Here is a 22,749-nt window from a genome sequence, read left to right as displayed (position 1 = left end):
GAAACACGTGAGGAAGCAAGAAATAAACTGAAAAGAAAAAAAATTAATAAATTGAATAATAATAAAAAAAATGTTTAAACTTAATCTGGTCATGCAATTCTCCATTTTTAATCGCTAATCAATTTTGTTTCCAGTATGAAATAAATTATTTTTTTGTGAATGTTAGAATACAAATATGAAGAAATAAATTAGCTGAAAACGATTCTGCGTACATCAACAATACTGATCTGTATATCTATAAGGTTGAGGTTTTTTGTTTGTTTGACATTTTTTTTCTATTTAAAAATTAAAACAAACAATATACTCAGTCATGGATATGCAAGCGACTTCATGAAGGTTAAGCAATTTGCATATTTGTTTGAAAAACGAGTGTTTATTAATTATTCATTTCTATGGTTTCTTATTAGATGATTCGTTTCATTTAACTATTACTCAATTCTATTTATGCATAGTTTCTACATTGTGCATAATTGTGTAGCATTTAGGATGTTTTTAAAGTGATCTTGTCTGTCTGTGTGCAAAACGTCTCTACCAAACTCCTCTCTGAATATTTGGTCTACAGACTTGAATTTGATATATAGGGTATTTGAACCTCTGAAACGTTTTTGATTTGGTTTTTAGCTTGTAAAAATAGTTGCTAAAGCATTAAAATTAAAAAATAGTTGACCTTGACGGAAGTAAATTGACTAACTTCTGAGCATGTGTACATTTTTAGTCTTTTTTTTTTTTATTGATCTGGTGAAAGCTTAGACAGTAAAGTGCTAAGTAATGACTGTGGCTTTTAACTTCTCAAATAATAACTAATATATATATATTAGGTACAATATAATATTCAATGGAGAATTTGCTCTATAATAAATATTCTGCATAAATTATATTTAAGCGTAATTTACAACCAGACAACACTGGATGGCCTGCTAGTTTATTATATAATAGACTTAATGTGGTTTTTATTAGAATGAAGTAAAATATGTAGTTGAAATGAAGTAGTGTTTTGTGAGTGGTAAGACACAAATATGAAGAAATGAGTTGGATGAAAACTAGGTACTTGTGCATTTAACGGACCAAACATAACTCGGCATTTGCTCGGCTTTGTCCGGCGCATCACGTCAACAGCCAGATAAAACCGAGTGTTGGCGATAAAATAAAAACAACGCTACAACAAAATAACTGTACAATGAAATTGTAAAATGTAGAAACATAAAAAAATTAAATAAGTAAAAAGCAAAAACCTACCGTTCATTTATGATTTTTTTTATTATTATTGTTTGAAATTGTTTTCTGTTTTCCAAATAAATACATATAAAACAAGTTTTTTTTTTTTTTTTTTTTTTTTTTTTGTTAATAGGAAATTTTTTTTTTGTCTGAACTGTTTTTTTTTTTTTTTTTTTTTTTTTTTTTTTTTTTTTTTTTTGCAACTCTTTTTGTCAAATAAATGGAAAAAGCCTAAAAAAGGGGCAATAAAAAGCATTGGGGGGGGGGGCAGGAACAAGTATTATTTGTACATTTTTTTTCGCCAGAAACAAGAACTTTTTTTGCCAGAAACAAGGATTTTTTTTTTTATTTATTAGTGGAAGGAGGGTTTCGGCCTTCCTATTTGGTACAGTGACCAAGAAACCCTCCTTTTCAGCAGGGTCGTATCCACTAAAGACCCAGAGATCGGTGTCAGAAGTCTGCCGACATTGTGTTTTCTGCGGTTAAAAACGGACTCGTCGATTTCTACCGTACGGCCTGGGCCTCCAATCTGCCAGGGATTCCTAAGAAAATAGTCCCTGCATATATCACGCAGGAAAATTTTCCAATCCACGATTGTGTGGCGAGAACGTAACCCGCATTTGCGATGGAGATTTTTTGTAGATGCCATTTTGTGTGTGGCATTTTCATGAATAGCACATGGTCAGAAGAAGGATAAAAAAATATGGTAATAATTAAAAAACAGCAGTAATTATCAATTCCCACACTGGTGATTGTGTAAGCATAAAACACTAGTGTCTGTAGGTATAAAAATAATTGTTCTAAACAGGAAAAGTTTATTCATGTCAATGAAACCGTGGCAATTCTTTTGATTATCTAATGTAGTTTTTAAATAAATTTCTTTTCTAACTCTTGCATTCTTACAATCGAGCATTTTATTGATTTCTTTTCATACCAAAATTACAAATATAAAAAAAATCTTTACATTAAAATCCAAGATGATAGAAAGCTCAATATTATAGATAGAGCATTTCATTTTTATTTTTATTTTTTTTTTTTTAATGGCTCTTTTCATTTTTTTTCTGCTTGCTATGAAGATTTAAAAAATTTGGATCATCCATTTATTTTATTTTTTTTTTTTACATTTTCAGACATTCTAATCTATTCACACTTTGGATTGAATATTCTTCCATTTTGACCTTACAGAGTATTCCTTCATTTATTGTTTGATATGTTACTTTGACTAATTTGTTTCTTTTTAATTTGTTTTTGTTTACACTTTTTGTATATTTTCAAATTCATGCCAACCAATAATTCATTTTTACTGATGTTTATCCTCTGAAAAGCTCTTAACTTTGAAAGTTCATGGATTAAGGATTAAAAATTTTTATTTAGTTTAATTCCTTGTTTGAGTATTTGATTAATAAACATAATTTATTTTCATCATCATATATATATATATGTGTGTGTGTGTGTGTGTTGGGACGATTAATCGGAATCTGGGAAAATCGAAGCTTCTTGGGGTATCGGTATCGGAATCAAAACTTTGAGCCTATTTTCCGATGCCAAAATCGATTCCATAAATTACCTTTTTTTTTGATTATGGTTTAAGAAACATCTTCCACTGCTGGTAGTAATAAAATAATTGATTTATTGATTAAAACTTCCAATAAAACTAAAATTTCTAGATCACCTCCTCACAAGTGTTTGTTACGTTTGAGAAAATATAGGCACATTTAAAACGTATTTTTATGGAAATCAGAACAAAATAACACTTTTATTTCTTGTTCATAAGTTTTGAAAATATATATGGCATGAGGAGTTGTCAGGCTCAAATACTCATGAGGATGAAATGCAGAAAATTCCATATAGCACCTCATTATTTCATTCTTAATGTACTTATTGCTAGATGTTACATTTCTAATTTGTTACTTAGCACTTCCTTTCTTCTGATGAGAAGCATTAGGCTTCGAAATACCTAGATATAAAGAGCATATATATCCCATATTCTTAATGATGTAATCTCCTTATTAATGATTAAATTAATATGCATATCTTTTATATTATTTTTTTCCACCCCTTTTTTCCTTCTGTATATAAGCTTCACCTCAAATGTTGAGCTTTTTATTATTCTGATAAGTCTCCTTTTAAAGAATTTCTATAATTCTTTTTGGTTCCTTATATATATATATATATATATATGTGTGTGTGTGTGTGTGTTGGGACGATTAATCGGAATCTGGGAAAATCGAAGCTTCCTGGGGTATCGGTATCGGAATCAAAACTTTGAGCCTATTTTCCGATGCCAAAATCGATTCCATAAATTACCTTTTTTTTTGATTATGGTTTAAGAAACATCTTCCACTGCTGGTAGTAATAAAATAATTGATTTATTGATTAAAACTTCCAATAAAACTAAAATTTCTAGATCACCTCCTCACAAGTGTTTGTTACGTTTGAGAAAATATAGGCACATTTAAAACGTATTTTTATGGAAATCAGAACAAAATAACACTTTTATAGTTAAATATTTAGAGATTTATAAAGAATCAGAATTGGAATCGGTAATTGTATCGGAATTGGGAAAAATATTGGAATCATCTCATCACTAATATATATATATATATATATATAGTCAATATTAAAATATATAATAGAAATGCTTCATTGTTTTCGAATGGTACCGTTTTGTTTGCCAAAGGAAAAATGCTTTTCAGTAATATTTCATGCGTATTCTTTTGATTTTTAGCGGCCACTTGTGAACAATTGTGTGCGATGGCTAAACCTCCAGGAATATCAGAGCAAAATGCTGATGGCCAACCACGGCATCAATGTACAAAAGAACAATGTGGTTGATACTGCTCTTAATTCGAGTTCCATTGCTAAGAACCTGAGTATGTGTTTTCTTTCATACTTTTTTGTCTTCAGAATTCCAATGTGTAAAGGAAATTTTAGAAAAATATCAGATATATTTAATGTGCATGTTTCATTATAAAAATTAAAAAAAAAAAAAAGTAATTATTTATAACTAGCGGAACCTGTGGAAATTCCACAGCAGCAGCTTTCATATGTAATATATTGCTGCTGGGTATTTTAGAGACGTTTAGCGTGAATGGAGACCCAGCGATATTATTGTAGCCCTTTTGTTAAAACTGTAAAAGTATTTATCTAAGTAATCTGGTTATTACGGTTTATACCCAATATCCTTATAGGAGTCTGTGATATATTTCCATTGTATGGATGCCTGGTGTGAATGGAAACCCCATGATATCATTATACCATCCTTAGGTAGAACAGATACTACATTTGGATCCAAACCAGAAGACCAAGAAGATATTTTAGTTTCACGTAGGATCCAAAAGCGACATCATTTTTTTTTTTTTTTTATATGTAATTTTTTATATTGTGTGTTTGGTAATTGGAATATCCTATTAAAAATTTAACATAATTTATAATTTATTTAACATACACCAATTTAGTGTTCGCAGTATCTATATACTAATTTAATGTTTGTAGTATAAACCTGTGTATTGATATGATGTATTTCACATTTGGTGGACTCTCTTACAGGCAGAAATTTCATATATATAAATTTCACCCTCGTGATATCTGTGCTTCTCTGGAGTGGTTTCTTCCTGGAACGATCCATAAATAACTTAAATTAGTGGCCCTCTTGCACTTTAGGCAAATGGAAATTAGGAAGATAGAAAAGGAACAGCAGTTGTTTGACACCGGTTGAAAGAATGCAATCTGATTGGATAGAGAAATTATGACGTCATTACTATGAAATATTGATAAAATTTAAAAATTGAAATTGTTGAAAAAGAATTTAATAACTAAGTATTTAATAATTAATAGTATTTTTTAGAATTTTTTAAAAAAATTTTAAGTTAAGATAGAATTTAAGAATTTAAATTATTGTAAAAGAATTTAATAAGTATTTAATAATAGGATCGAAATAATGTGGAAGCATTTTTAAAAGAGTTAAAGTCATTTAAGTAACAATTCGATCGCTGACTTATAGTGAACTATTTTACTTTTATTTAAAATTAAAAAACGTTAATTAGCTCTCCAGTTAAAAGAATTTTTTAGAGGCCGAATAAGAGATGGTGTGTGGGTGTTTGGTGCTATAGAGCAGGGGTTGAAACAATGCAACCTGTATAATAATATGTATCAGAGAACAATATGGTAGAGCATTCGACTACAGATCGAATGATCCCCTGTTCAAGCCTGGGTGTAACTCACCATTTTATTTTCATTTTTTTCTTATTAATAAGTTCAATTTATAATAAAAAAAGATACCCTGTAAAATCTCTGCAAATTATTTCGTTTACATGTTTTAAAATTAAACATTAATCAGAAGTGGCTTTTCCAGGGCATTCAACGTCAAGCCCAAATATCAGCTGATGTGATATTGTAAACAAACACAGACGGAATTTGATGAATGAGATTATCATTATTATTTATTTTATTTTTTTTTTTTTTGCTAATTAGTTCACCGGGCAAATTATTCCTCATGATATATAATAATCAATAGATGATTGATTTAAAAAAAAAAAAAATAAAAAAAAAAGCATATGCAATCTGCATAAATTAAAATATGTGTATTGTATGACCGGACAATGTCGGGCTGCCAATTAGTTGCATATATACATTAAAAGTATATGTTCTATACTATTAAAAGGTGTGTGTATATATATATATATATATATATATATATATATATATATATATATATAGTGAATCATTTTTTTTCTTTTTTTTTTTTTTAAACAAAGTATATAAACTCCGTTCTTTGTATGTGATATCTCGGTAGTGAACATAGTTCACTATTAAAAAAAAAAAAAAAAAAAATATGAAAGCAAAAATTTTTTTCAATATTATCTCGGATGCCATAGAAGTTGTCTGAATGAAGGTTAAATAATCAAATGATACCAGTTTCGTGTAACATTTCATATATGTGACATTTAAAACTTATGATTTATATTTTCTGATCGAAGAGAACGTTCTTATGTGCGTTTTGTTTAGTGTGAAATAAAAGTAACAAAAGTAAAAACTTGTGCAAACATCATTTTCAGTCTTCTTTATTTAAAGAAAAGTTGTCTTTCCGATTAAGTCGAAAACTATACAAGACACACCCACAAAGTTGAGATATCCTTTTTCAGCATTGCATTGGACACAATATGGACAGTTTCCTTTTTTTTTTTTTATGTAGTAATTTGTCAGTGATTTTATCCATTTGCGGCGAGGGAGGTTAGAGATAAAAAGAAGGATAAATAAATGTAATTCTTAAAAGAAAGATGTTGCACATATCCTCCAGAGATAACCATGCTAGTTTGATTCATCCAATATCATCTATGTAACCAACACATGCCACTGTTTTTTACAACAAATCTTTAAAAAGAAATAATGCTCCACTATAATGAAGGCCAATGTATATTCGGATTCTCTCAGCTATTGTTCTCATTTTGAATGTTATTTGCATAAAGTTTCGATCAATGTAACCTCCAATCTTCAGTGGAAAAAAAACTACAAAAAATATTTAGATTAGAGTGGGATCAGTTTTGCATATAAATTTAATGTAAAATGAACCCTCATTTCCCAGCTATTCTTGCTTTTTAGAGCAGTCTTCTTAATATTTTTTCATTTTGAAGAGTTATATATATTTACACTACCACTGAATCTAGATCCACGTGATAAACGCACTTCTTAAAAGTGCTTCCCTTGAAGCTGTTATACCATTAGCCTTAAATTTGAACAAGTCCCACCTCAAATAAAAAAATCTCTTTTAACCCTACCCCTAACTCTAAGTCTGAATGGCACTCATTTCAAAATAAAAAACTTTTCATAACTCTACCACTGTTCAAGTGGCAAACCTCCATTGTACAAACTGTCTTAAAGCTACACATAATTGTCTCAAAAAAATTTTTTTTAAAAACTCTACACCTCCAAACATTTCCCATTCAGAAAGTTGTCGAGATATTTGAAAAGGTGAAAGTCAGTAGGTGAAAGGTCTGGAAAGTATGGCGGATGAGGCAGTTTCATAGCCCAATTCATTCAATTCTGCAGGGTCAGTTCAATAATGTGCTCTTGGGTAATATCAGGAAGGAGAATTGGGCCTTTTCTGTTGACTAATGCTGGGTGTTGTTGTCGAAGTTTCTGATGCATTTCATCCATTTGTTGATAGTACTTTTCTCTCATATTAATTTCACCTGCATTCAAAAAACTAATGGATGAGACCAGTTGCAGACCACCAAACAGTGGGCGGAACTCTGGCTTTTGGAAGTGTCGTGGAACTTTGTCAGCGTCTAACAATTTAATTGAGTGTCACCGGTTATCATAAAGAACCCACTTTTCAGCACAAATCACAACCCGGTCAAGAAACGGGTTGCTCTTGTTGCGTAAAAGAAGGGAAGATGGCACTTCATAATGGCGTTTTTTTTTTTTGTTGTCGTTCAATTTGTGAGGCACCCATTTATCAATTTTTTGTCTTTCCAATCTCTCTCAAGTGGTTGGAAATTGTTGTATACATTACGTCTAATTCAGAAGCAAGTTCTCGAACAGTTGTGCATGGATTGGCTTCAACTAAAGCTCTTAATCAATCATTGTCAACATCTGATGGCTGACCATTACACTCCTCATCTTCAAGACTATTGTTGTTGCCACAAAATTTCTTAAACCACCATTGTGCTGTGCGTTCAGTAATGGTTCCTGGGCCCAAATCATTGATAACGCAAGCTGTTTCAGTAGCTTTTCAACCTAGCTTGAATTGAAATAAGAAAATTGTGCAAATTTGCTTTTTTTTTTTTTTTTTTTTTCCCCCCATCTTGTATTCAATGTTCTGAAAAGAAGACATAATTGTTTTATAAAACGATTGTAATTAAAATGATTAGATAGAGCAAAAAACGCTCTTTAAAATGGTATATGAAGTAAAGGTAATACAAAAAAAAACTTATTTGAAATTAAAATTCCGCAAGAACTTCCCTAAATAATAAGATTTAATGTAAAATGTTCTCCCCACTTATTTCCAGGTCATTCTACCCTTTTTTAGTTTGATTTTGGTTTTAAAAGAAATAAAAATAATTATGCAGTCTTAGTATTTTTTTTTTATTTTTTTATTACTCGGGTTTTAATTAACATTCTTGTTTTGTTTTGGCAGATTGTGAAGAATATGTTGTAAAAGCACAGATTTTAGCCGGTGGTCGTGGCAAAGGAGTTTTTCAACCAAATGGGTTTAAAGGAGGCGTTCATTTAACTAAAGAGTAAGAAGATTATTAGTTTATTTCAATATGAAAAGATCGGCTTTTTTTTTTTTTTTTTTTTTTTTGCCTGTTCCATGTCTTTTATGAATAAATATTAATATTGAGCACTATTTTATAATTCTGGTAGAAATTCTCTGAATTTTTATCCTACAAATGCATTCTAAACTTTAACTACTATACGTATATATCTATATATTAGCAAGACCTATGTCCCGGTGTTGCCCTGGAGAATATAAAATGATTTAACTATAAAATAAATATTTGCAAAAGAGTAATTAAAAAAAAAAAAATGAATGAAATATTTTAGCTTTCATAGTGGGGAGATTAATACTCTATATAAATTTAACATAAAATGAGATGAGGGGTTTGTGTGTTAACTAAGTTTATATTTTTGTGGGAGGAAGGGGTTCACAATGAAATGAAATGTTTTAGAATTAATTTTTTTTTTTCTGTCCTTTACTCATTTTTTTTATTTTTATTTTTTATTTTGTTTGTGTGGATTTTTTTTTTTTTTTTTTTTTTTTTTTGTATGATTTTTGGAAATATGTATCCAGAAATTTCCAAAGAAAGATGAATTAAGTTCTAATGCTTCTACACAAAAAAAAACAAACTAAACAAAAAAAAGTTACTTTAAGGTTAGGTTATGGTAAAAATTTCAAAAGAAAACTGTTTGATTCGTATTGTGTAGATTGTTTCCAATGAAGTTCATTAATATCACTTAGTATTTTTATTAGTGGTGGGACGATTAATCGGAATCGTTAATCGTAAGAATCGTGTATTTTGGGAGGTATCGGAATCGCATCGTTCAAAAATACCTTAATTTTCCGATTCCTTCATTACGATTCTTTTAGTGTGATGTTGAAAAAAAGAAAAAAAATTCCTGATATTTCTAACCGCAAGAGAGAAATAAAAAGAAACCAAAGAAATTCATTATTAACAGGGCAATGCTTAGTGCCCCTCCCTTACAAGGTTCATTCATTCAAATCTATTGTAATCAAAACTACAAAAGAGTTAACTTGAAAAGAAGTATGCAGGGCTCTGCATTGCGAGTAAAAATAAAAAAAAACTGACAAATCTTCTAATAGTGAATGAAAATGCTTTTTCAACATATTTTCTTAAAATAAAACGAGCAAAGTCAAATTATTTAAACAGTAAAAGGTTTGATAGAACAATATACTTTTTTTTTTTTTTTTAAAAGGCTTTTGAAAGAAATATCTCTAAAATGAAATTGATCACGTATTATTTCGCAAAGTTTTGACAGTAGTCGGTTTCTTTTGAAGTTTCAAAAAAATCGACCCCATACCTATCTCTTCCAAACCTAAAGTTATTAAATAACCCCTTCGTTAATTTAAGGGTAATTAATTCAATTCAGTCAAGTTTTTTTTTTTTAATTTAATTGAAATAAAATCCATAATTTTTTTTTTTCTCCAGAAAGATAAAACCCTGAATTTGATTATATTAAAAGCAGAATAATATAATCTTTTTTCTAGAATTTTAAATTGAAAATTAAAAGTGTTTTGCGCAGTTTTTTGCCGAACGAAAAAGAAATTAATATATATATTTTTAAAAGGTTTTGTAATCAATTTTTATGTCTAAATAATATTTACGATTAATTAAATAATTTCATTTTAAAAAGTATTTATAAATAGAATTTTACTAAGGACTTATAGTTTAGCAATATTGAACCGCATCAACCATGTGTGAATTGAACACAGTCAACCAAAAAAAAAATTCAAAAGAAAATGCGGGTTTGTATTACTGTACACATAGATTCGAAAAAGTTGTCAAAAAACAAATATATAACAAATAAATGTTATCAAAGGCAAGATAAGTTATTTTTCTACCTAACTGGATATATTTTTCGGGTTTTTATTCAATGTAACATGTTTATTCAGCTCGAAAAGCATACAGTGTTTACCGATGTATTGGAAAATTCAAAATGGCGCCCGACACTCTCTTTAACACGGTAAGTTCAGGAAAAGATGTTATAAATAATAAACTATACAAAATATTGCTAGAAACTCGCTCAATATATGTTACCGTGACATATTTTGACATATATTCGGTGTTTTTTTAATAGTATTTTGTCTAGTTTATTATTTATAACACCTTTTCCCAAACTTACCATGTTAAAGAGTGTCAGGCGCCATTTTGAATTTTCCAATACATCGGTAAACACTGCATGTTTTTCGAGCTGAATAAACATGTTACATTGAATAAAAACAAAATAAATTACCCAGTTTGGTAGAAAAGTAACTTATCTTGCCTTTGATAATATTTGTTTGTTATATATTTGTTTTTTGACAACTTTTTCGAATCTATGTGTACAGTAATACAAACCCCAAAATTTAATAGTAAATTATTTGTTTACAGATAAACTGAATTTTCTAATATGGCCCAAAGTCCAAAAAAAGTCTTTTTGAAGATGATGAGTTGAAAGCCATTTGCAAAGTCTGTCAAATTAAAATATCACGAGGAATAAAACCATCTAACATGACCACAACCAACATGTTAAAACATTTAACTATGAAGCATTCAAATAAATTGGAGGAGCAAAATAAAAAAGAAAAGGAACAAAAAATTACCAACTAGTCACTCAGAGCAGTTTTATTAGCGAGGGTCGAAATCGCAGTGTCTTTTTTTTTTTCTTTTTTTTTTTTTTTTTTTGCCTACGTCACCATCTAGGTGTCACCATTTTTTTAAACCCTCCTTAACTTCAAAGAGTAAATACAATATATACAACTAAAAAAATAATTTTTAAAAATGCTGATTCCATTCATGAAAAATTCTTTTAACTAGAAATTAAAACTTAGGTAAAGATAGCTGACTGACAGCAACAGGAGCACTGGTTAACTACTGAACCACGTGGAAAGGTGTGGGGGGGAGGAAAAAAAAGGAAATTAAATGATGATAATAAATTATGATAACCGTCTTTGAAAGGCACTAAACTCCTAAAATTTACTTCTTTAAAATTTTAGGCGGCACTCCCCGGCGATTTTAAAGCTCTCTCTCTCTCTCTCTCTCTCTCTCTCTCTCTCTCTCAAAAAAAAAAAAAAAAAAAGATTTAATTTTTAAGTTTGGGAAAGATATATTTATTATAACCAAATTCCTGTATGAAGACTGGATCTACTTTATTGGACGTTAATTTATGAGATAAGTGATTTTTCAATGTTTAATATGTTTTTAAAGTTTCAATTATCAATTAAATTTTTTTAATTGCATTTATTTTTCAATTTATTTTAAAAAAACAGGGTTTTAAATGTATTTTTCAAGGTAACAAGCTTCGAAAGAAGTCTAATAAAAAAAAAAATCACTTAATTTTTAATTTCGACAACCCTGAGAATTTAATTATTAAAAAAATATTGAAATTTGACATTTTTTTATTTAACATTTCTATTAGTTCAATTAATTTTCTTTCAATAATTCATTTCACTCAACAAACTTCACCATTTTTTTTTTTAAAATCTTTTTCTGTAATTTTGGCAATTATGTTTGCTCAATTTTATCTAGTATTTCATTTGTTTTTTATAGTGGTATCATTTTTATATGTGTTCTTTGATATACCCTATTTCAAAATTAGTTTGGCTAAACTTATTCTTCACGTTAGAAACAACGTGTAAAAGCAATGAAAAAGTAAGAAAAAATAATAGGTGTTAACTACTCCTTATGAATTATGGAGGTCTGAAGAACTGCCGTCATAAATACAACTATCAATAGCTAAACAAAAAATCGTTTTTGAAATTCCTTTAATTGTAACTTTTCGCTATACCTACCTTTTGGTATAAAACACAAAAACTTTCGATTAATGGTATTTCTCATATATGGTCGTTAACTTTGGAAAGGTTATTTTGTATCTACGGCGCCATGTCACGTGGTATATTGTTTTTTTTTTTTTTTCATTACGCACGTTCATTTATAAATTAAATCAAATATTTATCTTTTTTATATTTAATTAGTATATATTTTCTTTCTCTTCCGCTATATTTTTTTTATTTAATTCATTAAATCTGTTAATTATGAGGACCAAAATAATGAATCGTGTGTATTTATTCTCAAATTTTCTTGTTTTTGTTCTGTTATATAAATTCTATTTTATTTGTTTTTTCTCTGAAGGATAAATTCTATTTTCTTTGAGTTTCTTTTCTGTATTCCAATTAAGTAAAATAAATTTTCTAAAATAAATTTTGCTAATTTTTCCGTTTAGTTTACTATATAATAATTTTATTTAAACCAAAACACGACGGTGTAGACATAAAATATCTCTTCCAAAGTTAGGGAACATATTTGGGAACTACCGACCATAAGTATAAAACTACCTGGTATATTTCAAAACAATAAATTCCCTAGGAATCGGAATCGTACTTGGTATCGGAATCGTTAATCAATATTTTCCTGGAATCGGAATCGTATAAAAATTAGGAATCGTCTCAACACTAATTTTTATGGCTTATTATTTTATTTTTTTATCAAGTGGTCACTAATTTCAGAAAATATTTTAAAAAATGCAACATATGATGCAATACTTTTCTAAAATCAAAAATAACCTTATTCTAGCAGAATTTTTTTTTTTTTTTTTTTAACAAATGATGTTCTGTGTTCTTGATAACCATGAAATCATTTGGATATTGTTATATTTAAAATATTTGGATCATTTTTTTTTATTTTTTTATTTATTTATTTAATTTGTTTAGAAAGCTAGTACAGCACAGATTTTAAAAAAAAATTGTTTGAAAATAAAATTTCAGCAACATGACGACTTCATCAGGATTAGAATCAGTTTGTTTTTTCTTTCCTCATGGCATGATGTCACTAAAAAAATTAAAAATCTTGTGATTTTTCTCCATTTAATATTTTAAAATGTTCAAAATCAAGAGGAATGTGTGGCTTTCAGATTTTAAATTTTCCAGTGAAATCACGTTGTGCAGAAAAAAAAGAAAGAACAAACTGATTCTGATCCTAATGAAGGAATCGTATCGCCAAAAATTTCATTTTAAACAAATGTTTGTTTACTTTTGACAAAATCTGCATTATATTTGCTTTCTAAACTTACAAATTTCAGTTTAAATTTAAACAATGCTTACATCAACTTTATTTTTAAATTTAAATTTTGGGGTAAAATCATTTTACAAATTTTAGCGAGTCAGGTTGATGTGTTTTCAAAGTTTTTTTTTGTTTTTTTTTTGGGGGGGGGTTCTTCTAAATTAATTTCCCTTCCAACATTTCAGAGTTGAGCCTCCATTATTATTACACACCTAAAGCTAAGGTGATCAGAGATAGAATCATACCTTTCTCAAGAATATTATGAAAAGTAACTCAATAGCTAATAGCAAATTTGAAGCTAGTTTGCATTACTTACTATTATACCTCAGTCTTTTTTCTATTCATTTAGTATCATTTTTCCCTCGTTTAGTGTTCAGATGTTTCTTAAAATAATGCAAACTCACCGTCCACGTCTCGCAGTTCAATCTCCAAATTCCTCCCTGTGCTGTTTCATTGCTTCAAGTTTTCTTTGACCAACAAACCTTCTTGCAATTCAGGTTTTCTTTAAAGTTTTCATATCTTCAAGTTTTCTTTAGCCAACCTTCCTGCAATTGAAGACCTCCATGTTACGGCAACCGTTTATCGAGTTGGATAAGTGCTCAAAATGACAGCAAAACCAAATCATTGTTAGGCTGACCTCCATGTTGAGCAAATGTAAATCCTCTAACCTGATATGTTGGGTTTACTCAAATTTTTTTTTTTTCACCCCAAACAAGGCACAGTGCCACTTTGAAGCAAGGGGCTACTATCAGGGACTTAATTAGCGGGGTCATTATGAAGGGAGATTAGTAGAAAGATGTTTGTTGACATTACACTTGAACTTCTGCATATCGTTGCAGTTGGAAAAGCAGAATCCCGGAAGGGAATTACAAAGACCCGCAGTTCTGGGGAAGAAACTATTGGAGTAAAAGGTTTTCTTGCACCTAGGGATCTCTACTGTAAAGGGATGAGACTTAGTAGCTTGTCAGGTTTGTCGGGGGTAGTTACGTCGGGGAGGTACAAGTGTTTGCAGTTCGTCAGAGCATTCACCATTGAAGTATTTGTAGAACAGGCAGAGGGATGCAACATCTCGTCGATGGGACAGAGGCTGAAGCCTAGATGACAGTTCAGGACCTATCAGGTTGGCGACTCTCTTTTGAACCCTGTCCAGGAGCGAGAGACAAGAAGCAGATGCACCAGCCCAGATGTGACAACAGTACTCCATACATGGGCGAATGGTTGCCTTCTAGAGGTATAGGATACTGTCAGGCGTAAGTAGTTTTCTAGCACGGTAGAGGAAGCCAACCTTCCTTGCAGCAGCCTTGGCAATGCTCTCAATTTATCTATTCCAGTTCATATTCCCTGTAAACGTTAGGCTGAGGAGTTTAAAAGAAGTACTTTCAGGTAATGTGTTCTTGGCCATTGCTATTGGTGGTAGAGAAGGTTTCTTGTAGTTATTGAAGGAAACAAGCCTAGTCTTAGCAGCATTGAATGTGACCAACCATTTTGTCCCCATTCCACTACGGATTGGAGGTCATCCTCTAGTGTTTCTGCCATTTCCTTGGATATGTGTTCATTTGTTTTCCCCTCATATCTGTTATAGAGAGTGGTGTCATCGGCAAATATACCCATCTCCGAAACAATTTTATCAGGGAGGTCGTTTATGAATATCAGGAATAATAGAGGTCCAAGGATAGACCCCTGAGGTACTCCCGCATTTATGTCGTATTGTTTGGATGTACGACCGTCGAGGACAACTTTGATTTTTCTATTACTTAATAAGGATTTAATTACATTATGAATTCTTCCAGTGATTCCATATGATCTAATTTTCCTTAGAAGACCATCGTGCCATACCCTGTCAAAAGCCTTAGATATATCGAGGGCCACCGCTCTACCCGCCCCTGTTTTATCCAATGAACGGTATATACGTTCAGAAACTACAGTTAAGATATCTGCTGTTGAACGGGCTTGCCTGAATCCATATTGTTTGTCAGTCAGGAGTTTAGCAGCTGTTAGGTGCTGGACTAGGGCTTGATTAACTAAGGACTCAAATATTTTGGCGAAAAGCGGGAGGAGGCTTTAACATTCCAGATCTATCTAATCATGGATCTGCCATTTCAACTGGTCAAGAACAAGGGGACTTTTCAACCTCTTAATGATCCAGTTGATAGTGATTATGCGTTCAAAAAAAGAAACTCGTCTTGTATTACATTAGTTTTATGCCTTTCAGATCAAATATTTTCTCTTCCAAAACAATTCTATTCACTGCCCAGCTGTTGTAGCCTTAGGTAATAATTAAGACAAACCCTGTGATATAGTTAACAAGAAATGAATCAGCAAAAGTATACATCATGATTCTAAGGTCATATCTGCTATGTCTCACTATTTAATAACGTGTTAAATCTATAAAAGTGAAAATGTCTCTGTGTGTCTGTCTACATTTCCCTACCAAATAACTCTGTCAATTTTCGGTCTACAGGCCCAAGATTTAACATAACAGGTATTGAGATTTGGGGAAAAAATTTTAATCGGTTTTCGGCCAGAAATGTAGCTGTTAAGGGGTCAAAGTTTAACGATTTCACCTTTTGAAAACTCTACCAAACTCCTCTGCCAATTTTAGGTCTAAACACTTGAAATTTTAGATATAGGTTATTTGGACATGGATCTAAGTTTATAATTTGATTTGAGCCCAAAACAATAAATGTTAAGGGGATGAAATTGGGGTCAAAGTTTTTTTTTAAATTAACCTCTGCAGTCTCTACCAAATTACTCAGCCAATTTTTGGTCTAAACATTTGAAATTTTACATAAAGTGTATTCAGACATAGGGCAAGCTTTTTAATTTTTTTTTTTTTTCTGAAAATTTGGTTTCCAAGGGGGGTCAAAGTTCAAAAGATTTTACCTTTGCGGTCTCTAGCAAACTATTCAGTCAATTTTGGGTCTAAACATTTGAAATTTTACATAGACATACACCAAGCTTTTTAATTAGGTTTTGGGTAAAAATTTGGCTGCCAAGAGGTCAGTTGAAAGAGTTGACCTTTGCAGACTCTACCAAACTCCTCTGCCAATTTTTGGTCTAACACTTGAAATTTTAGATGTAGATTACTTAGACATGGGTTAAACATTTTAGTTTGATTTGAGCCCAATTCAATAAATGTTAAGGAGTCAAAATTGGAGTCAAAGTTTAAAAAAATTCAACCTCTGCGAGCTTTACCAACTTTTCACTATGGTAGTTAAGGAAGCCTATTATATAGAAAGGCATTACCGTACATATTCACACTTTTTAACATATACATATGCACATAAAGTTATGAACAGTACATAGGGCCCGAGCAAAGCCGAGCTGAACTGCTAGTATAATTATATTTATAGTCTCTGGGTAAGTCCATCACACGTGTGTGTGTGTCAGCTTACCTCGTAGCACCAACAATGAAACAAGTTGTCTAAATATTGATTTCTCATTCCAATAAAAGTAAAATGTTTCTCAAATTTAACACTTGCATCAAATACTCGAGCTTAAAGATATTTTTTTTATGTAACGTTTTATTTTTCTCTTTTAGTTCCAATAAGGTGGAAGAATTGGTAGCTAACATGTTAGGCAATCGTCTTATAACTAAACAAACCCCTAAGGAAGGAGTTGCGGTCAACAAGGTAAGATATGCTCATTTTATTTGAATTTGTTACAAGAAATTTTTAGAAAAAAAAAAATGTCGAATTGAATTTTGTTTGCATTTTTTAATTGAAGATAGAACTCAGTTTTAATTTAAAGTTATTTTGTTTATTTTATATAATGTTTAAATTAAATATTAAATTTTTTTTTTTTTTTTTCCTTCAATAAATCTTTACATTTCTAAATTTTTTTAGGTGAGGATTTATTATTTGGATTCTTCAGACTACTGTTCTCATCTTAAGGGTTATTTTCACAACGGCTTGGTCAGTGTAACGTCTGACGTTCTTCAGGTGTATCTTGTCAAACTCTGAAATCTGCATGGACCTATCGTGCAGTGCATAAAGTACTTTGTAAATTTATTTGTAAAACTTAAACTTTTTTGGAGGTTAGTTTCAATCCTCAGTGCAGGTAATCCAAAAATACAATTGCAAATTACTTAGGACTTCTATCCAATCATGGCTGACAGAACGAGAGCATACTACCCTTGTGGATTAAATAAAGGGTTCTGTTCGAAATTCCACGCAAATCTCGAGTTTGACAGAAAGATTTGAGTTTAATGTGAAAATAACACTCAAGATGATAATGTATAAAAATTTAAAAAATTGAGATGAATATAATTGTAATGATTTGTGTATGTGTGTGTATATAATATATATATAATATATATGATTTTTTTCAGGTTATGATTGCTGAAGCCTTGGATATTTCACGAGAAACATACTTTGCTATATTAATGGATCGGTTACACAATGGCCCTGTAATGGTAGGCAGTGCGTCTGGGGGAATGGACATTGAAGAAGTGGCTGCTACAAATCCAGAAGCCATTTATACTGTAAGCTTTTTATATGTATTTTTTTTATTTTTTGTATATACGTTTTTTTTATACTATAAGCTTTTTATATATATTTTTTTTTATTTTTTGTATATATAATTTTTTTTTTAATATTTTCATTTAAAGTAATTTTATTATGTGATAAAAGTCCAGAATAGTTAAGTCGAGAACTCAAACAAAAATAAAAACAAATAATTTCTAGAAAATGCAGGAGAATTAAATATTTTTTTTAATTTATTTCAGAATTTTATTTCAATATTCATATGCCTTATCAACAAAGGTTAAGACCAGAATACACCTTATATTAAAAAACAAAAATAAAGAAAAATCTGTATGATGTATGTATCTGTGATGATGAAACAAAAATATCATATTCCAAAAATCTCATAAATTGATCAAGTAGTTTTATTTTATGAAGAAAATTATTTTTAAGCGATTAATGGGAATTCGTAGGTATTGCAACAAAAATCTTGCAAGTTTGAATTATTATGAGAATTATCTGCCTTCGTTTCTTGAGATTATTTTCAAAAAAGCAGGCAAAATAGTCACTTCTCGATTACTCATAAAACTTCATTTTCTAATTTAAAAATAAATCTGTATCAATTTACATGATTTTTGGAAGGTGATATTTTCATTCCATAACAGGTACATACATCATACAGATTTTTATTTTATTTATTTATTTTTTTTTCAATATAAGGGAATTCTGAACAATCACCCAAATAAAAAACATGGCGACTGAGGTGATGGCTTAACTTGGCTAAATTTAAGTGCTGAAATGTGTTCTGTGGGGATGGGGCGTTCAGACCTAGGGGTTAGTAGTTGCTAACAATTCTTTTTATTAACTGTCTTTTGAACTTGCCGACATGTTTTTTGTTTGTCAAAAGGCATATGAATATTGAAATAAAATTTTAAAATAAAAAAAATCTTAACAGTTTCCATATACTAAAAGTTTATAGTTCTGTAGAAAAAAATAATTCTGCTCCGTTTGCTATAAAGTATGTTTTCTTTTTTGTTTAAGAGTTTTCGACTCTTAACTATTTTGAACTTCTATCTTTATTTAATGAGGCACAACTTAAGATTAAAAACCACTCGAGGATAAGGGTTGTGTTAAAAGAATGGGATATGTGAAAATATAACAATCTTTATTGTCGGTGATGGTTATGGGTGGTTTGTTATTAGGGAAATGTGGGCACAGAAATGCAACAGTTGATATTTCTCAAAATCATCAAACAACAACAACAACAATATCCTTTTTGGTTATTATTTAACCATTTGTGACCACCTGAAATGCCATCTTAGAACTGCATTGTTACTTTAGCCACACCCTAAGGCCGTTTTATTCAGCCATTGTTGTTTTACTGAATTGACCTGATTTTGGTTACACCTGTGTAATCATTTGCCAAAAATGATCTTTCAAATATCATACTTAACTTTTTTTTAATGATTGAGTTTGTTGCTTCATGTGGAGTTCATAATTTTTATTCAAATGATCTTTTGGTACATTTGATAATTATTTTATTTTCTTGCATTTAGCAACAGGTGCATGCTTTTGTTAAAATTATTTCTCGACAAACAAAATCTAGATATACAACATAATGAGTTGGATTAATTGGCAGTTGAATGATGATAAATACTATCAGAGGATTGAAAATCTGCACATACCATCCACTCAAAAGCTTAACCAAAAAAACATTTCTTTCCCTTTTGTCAGAAATATTGTTTATGGAATGTGAGGATTAAAGGACAAAATAGGAGAGCAAGTTGATAACGAGGCTGCTGAAAATAAACCCATCATCCACTTTCTTGTATTCCATCATTTTAAAGTTTCATTTTTATCAAGTCTCTTACCGTTTCCATTATCTATACGGTTTGAATAAACTAATTTTTAAATAACTTCATAGTTTTCTAAAACGGTAAACTATTCAAATAAATTTACATTTACCGATTTACAATTACTAAATCATTCTTTTTAAATTTCTAAATATAGTTTTATTTTATATTTTTGTGTGCGTTGCGGGAGAAGGTCAGATTATCACACGTAATGTGTACTTATATTTTTCACAAATGCAAATAATACATTTATGGGTGTGACCTATAGATTTTAGTTTTACTGACAGTCTAAAATCAATAAATATATAAATATTTCTCATTTCAGCATTAATACAAGCCATGGAAAATTTCGTTTTTAAACAGAAGTAAAAATAAATAGAATCATTTTGGCCATTGCAAAATAGTCAGAAATTTTTCTGATACTTCCAAGAATTGCGATTTTTTTTTTTTTTTTTTTTTTTTTTTTTTTCTCCACGATTCCAACTAATCGTCCTAACACTTACATCGATATTTACTCTACAACAACAATCATTAGTACTACATTAAGCATTGGTGGAACATGTTAAATATTGTTGCCGGCAATTTTTCTTTTATGAGAACTTCATTCCATAACGAGCGCATACACCATAGAGATTTCTACTTTATCTTCGTATCTTTAATATTTTTACTAAATTGCATAAGAACCTCAATTTATTATGAAATTAAAGTCTGACTGTACAATAAATAATATTTCAAGTTCATCTAAACAAACTAAGCAACACAGAAAGGTGGCCATGTTATTTTTGTAAAAACATTTGATATCCTCAAATTGTCACAAACAATGAATATTAAATGTTAAAATTCATTAAAGTTTCTTTTTTAACACTGATTTCTTTATTTTAGTTTTATAATTTTTACAAATTTTTTTTAAAAATTTCAATTCAGTACAATCCTGGGATACGATATTAAAACTTAGTAACAAAATACAGTACAGTATATAATCAAATAACATAATACCGTAATCCGGGGCATGAAAAACATTGTATTCCACATCGTAACTGAAAAAAAAACGTATCCTATGGCCACCGTATCCCGGGGTTCTACTGTACTATAAATTCCTCCAAATGTGTTTAGAAATCCAAAATTAAAAATAAGAACTTAGTAACATTTCAACTTTCCAGGATCCTATCGACATTTTTACCGGTGTTAACCCAGAGCAAGCAAAAAAGATGGCGTCTTTCCTGGGCTTCAAAGGAAATTTAATAGACGAGGTAAGAAGAGATACATTAGTTATCATTTTTATTTTTTTTATTAGCCAATTGTAATGTTATAATTTGTCTGCCATTTTTCTTATGCCGTTATAATTTGTCTCCCATTTTTCTTATGCCGTTATAATTTGTCTCCCATTTTTCTTATGCCGTTATAATTTGTCTCCCATTTTTCTTATGCCGTTATAATTTATCTCCCCTTTTCGTTATGCCGTTATAATTTATCTCCCCTTTTCGTTATGCCGTTATAATTTATCTCCCCTTTTCGTTATGCCGTTATAATTTATCTCCCCTTTTCGTTATGCCGTTATAATTTATCTCCCCTTTCCTTTTGTTGGGTAGTTATAATTTATCTCCCCTTTCCTTTTGTTGGGTAGTTATAATTTATCTCCCCTTTCCTTTTGTTGGGTAGTTATAATTTATCTCCCCTTTCCTTTTGTTGGGTAGTTATAATTTATCTCCCCTTTCCTTTTGTTGGGTAGTTATAATTTATCTCCCCTTTCCTTTTGTTGGGTAGTTATAATTTGTTTTAGATATAGAACAGTTGAGGTAGCTGGATACGTTGGCAGGCATAGGCCAAAAAAAAGACGTCAGGAGTGATAACGATGAACTTTATAAAAAGATAAAAACCAAGACAGAAATTGGTTAATTTCTAAAAGCCATCCCACACATGTCAACATGTAAAATTTCAGTTAAACTGAATGTGATGATATTGTTATTGTTAACTCAACGTGACCATACATGTACATGATCTTCACAAAATTAAACCCGAAATATTGCATCTAACAAATCTTTTTGATTTTGCTTTGGACGAAGTAAAAATGTATGATTAAAAAAAAGTATGAATCTGCTAACCTAAATAAGTTAAAATATCGATTTAGCAAAATTGAATAACTGCATCATATTTTCATATTGAAAAGTTTCTCTCAATCGATGTTTTAACCATTTCACTTTTCACTATCTTTTTCATCATCTATTTATTTTATTTATTTATTTATTTGTATAGATAGAGAGAGAGGAGTAGAGTGATTCCATGAAGAGAAAAATGTATATTCAAAAGAGTGAAGTCACCAACATTTGTTTTTTTTTGTTTTTTTTTTTATATTTATTTAATATTTTCTTCTTTTTTTTTTTTTTTTTTCTTTTTTTTTATTCCTTATCTTAACTGTTTGTAACCCGTTTAAAGCACTGTTTTTGCTTTCTTCAGATATTATTTGCTGATAGAAGTTGGATTTGAGGAAGTTAGGTATATATAGATTTGGTGTAAATTAAAATTATACAGATTTACTGAAACTGATTTATTTTTACAAATTGTTGCAAATAGTTTATTTTAAGACTTTTGAAACCTCATAAAATAACTATTTTTGTTCCAGGCTGCCAACCAAATTTGTCAACTGTACAAACTCTTTCAAAGTGTAGATGCCACACAAATCGAAGTTAATCCTTTTGGAGAAACAACAGATGGAAAAGGTGAGCATATCTACAAACGTGAGCTTAAAAGGTCACACTGTGTGACTTTTAATTGGTGATTGTCCAGAATTTCTCCTTATATTAAAAAAAAACAAAATCAAGAAAAATCTGCATGATTAAACAAATGATATTCTAAAAATCATGTAAATTGATCAAGTAGTTATATTTTTAGATAAGAAAATCAAAGAATGACTGCATTGTCTGCCATTTGGGTGGGGGG

General features: G+C 30.0%; 1 protein-coding gene across 3 annotated transcripts in view; it reads left to right on the top strand.

The window, feature by feature from the left end:
* The window catches only part of LOC145294112 (succinate--CoA ligase [GDP-forming] subunit beta, mitochondrial-like), a 45,922-nt gene that overhangs the window by 6,453 nt on the left and 16,720 nt on the right, over positions 1-22,749 (top strand). For all 3 annotated transcript variants that reach the window (XM_080141207.1, XM_080141209.1, XM_080141208.1), the window contains exons 2-7: positions 3,944-4,088; positions 8,354-8,456; positions 17,038-17,128; positions 17,827-17,979; positions 20,973-21,062; positions 22,433-22,529. In XM_080141207.1, coding sequence (XP_079997333.1) covers positions 3,944-4,088; positions 8,354-8,456; positions 17,038-17,128; positions 17,827-17,979; positions 20,973-21,062; positions 22,433-22,529 — 679 coding nt within the window. The remainder of the gene's footprint in view (positions 1-3,943; positions 4,089-8,353; positions 8,457-17,037; positions 17,129-17,826; positions 17,980-20,972; positions 21,063-22,432; positions 22,530-22,749) is intronic.

Source organism: Euprymna scolopes, chromosome 15, assembly GCF_053919585.1.
Source record: "Euprymna scolopes isolate OS-2025 chromosome 15, ASM5391958v1, whole genome shotgun sequence".
Classification (NCBI taxonomy): domain Eukaryota; kingdom Metazoa; phylum Mollusca; class Cephalopoda; order Sepiida; family Sepiolidae; genus Euprymna; species Euprymna scolopes.
This window is presented reverse-complemented; position numbering and strand designations above follow the sequence as displayed.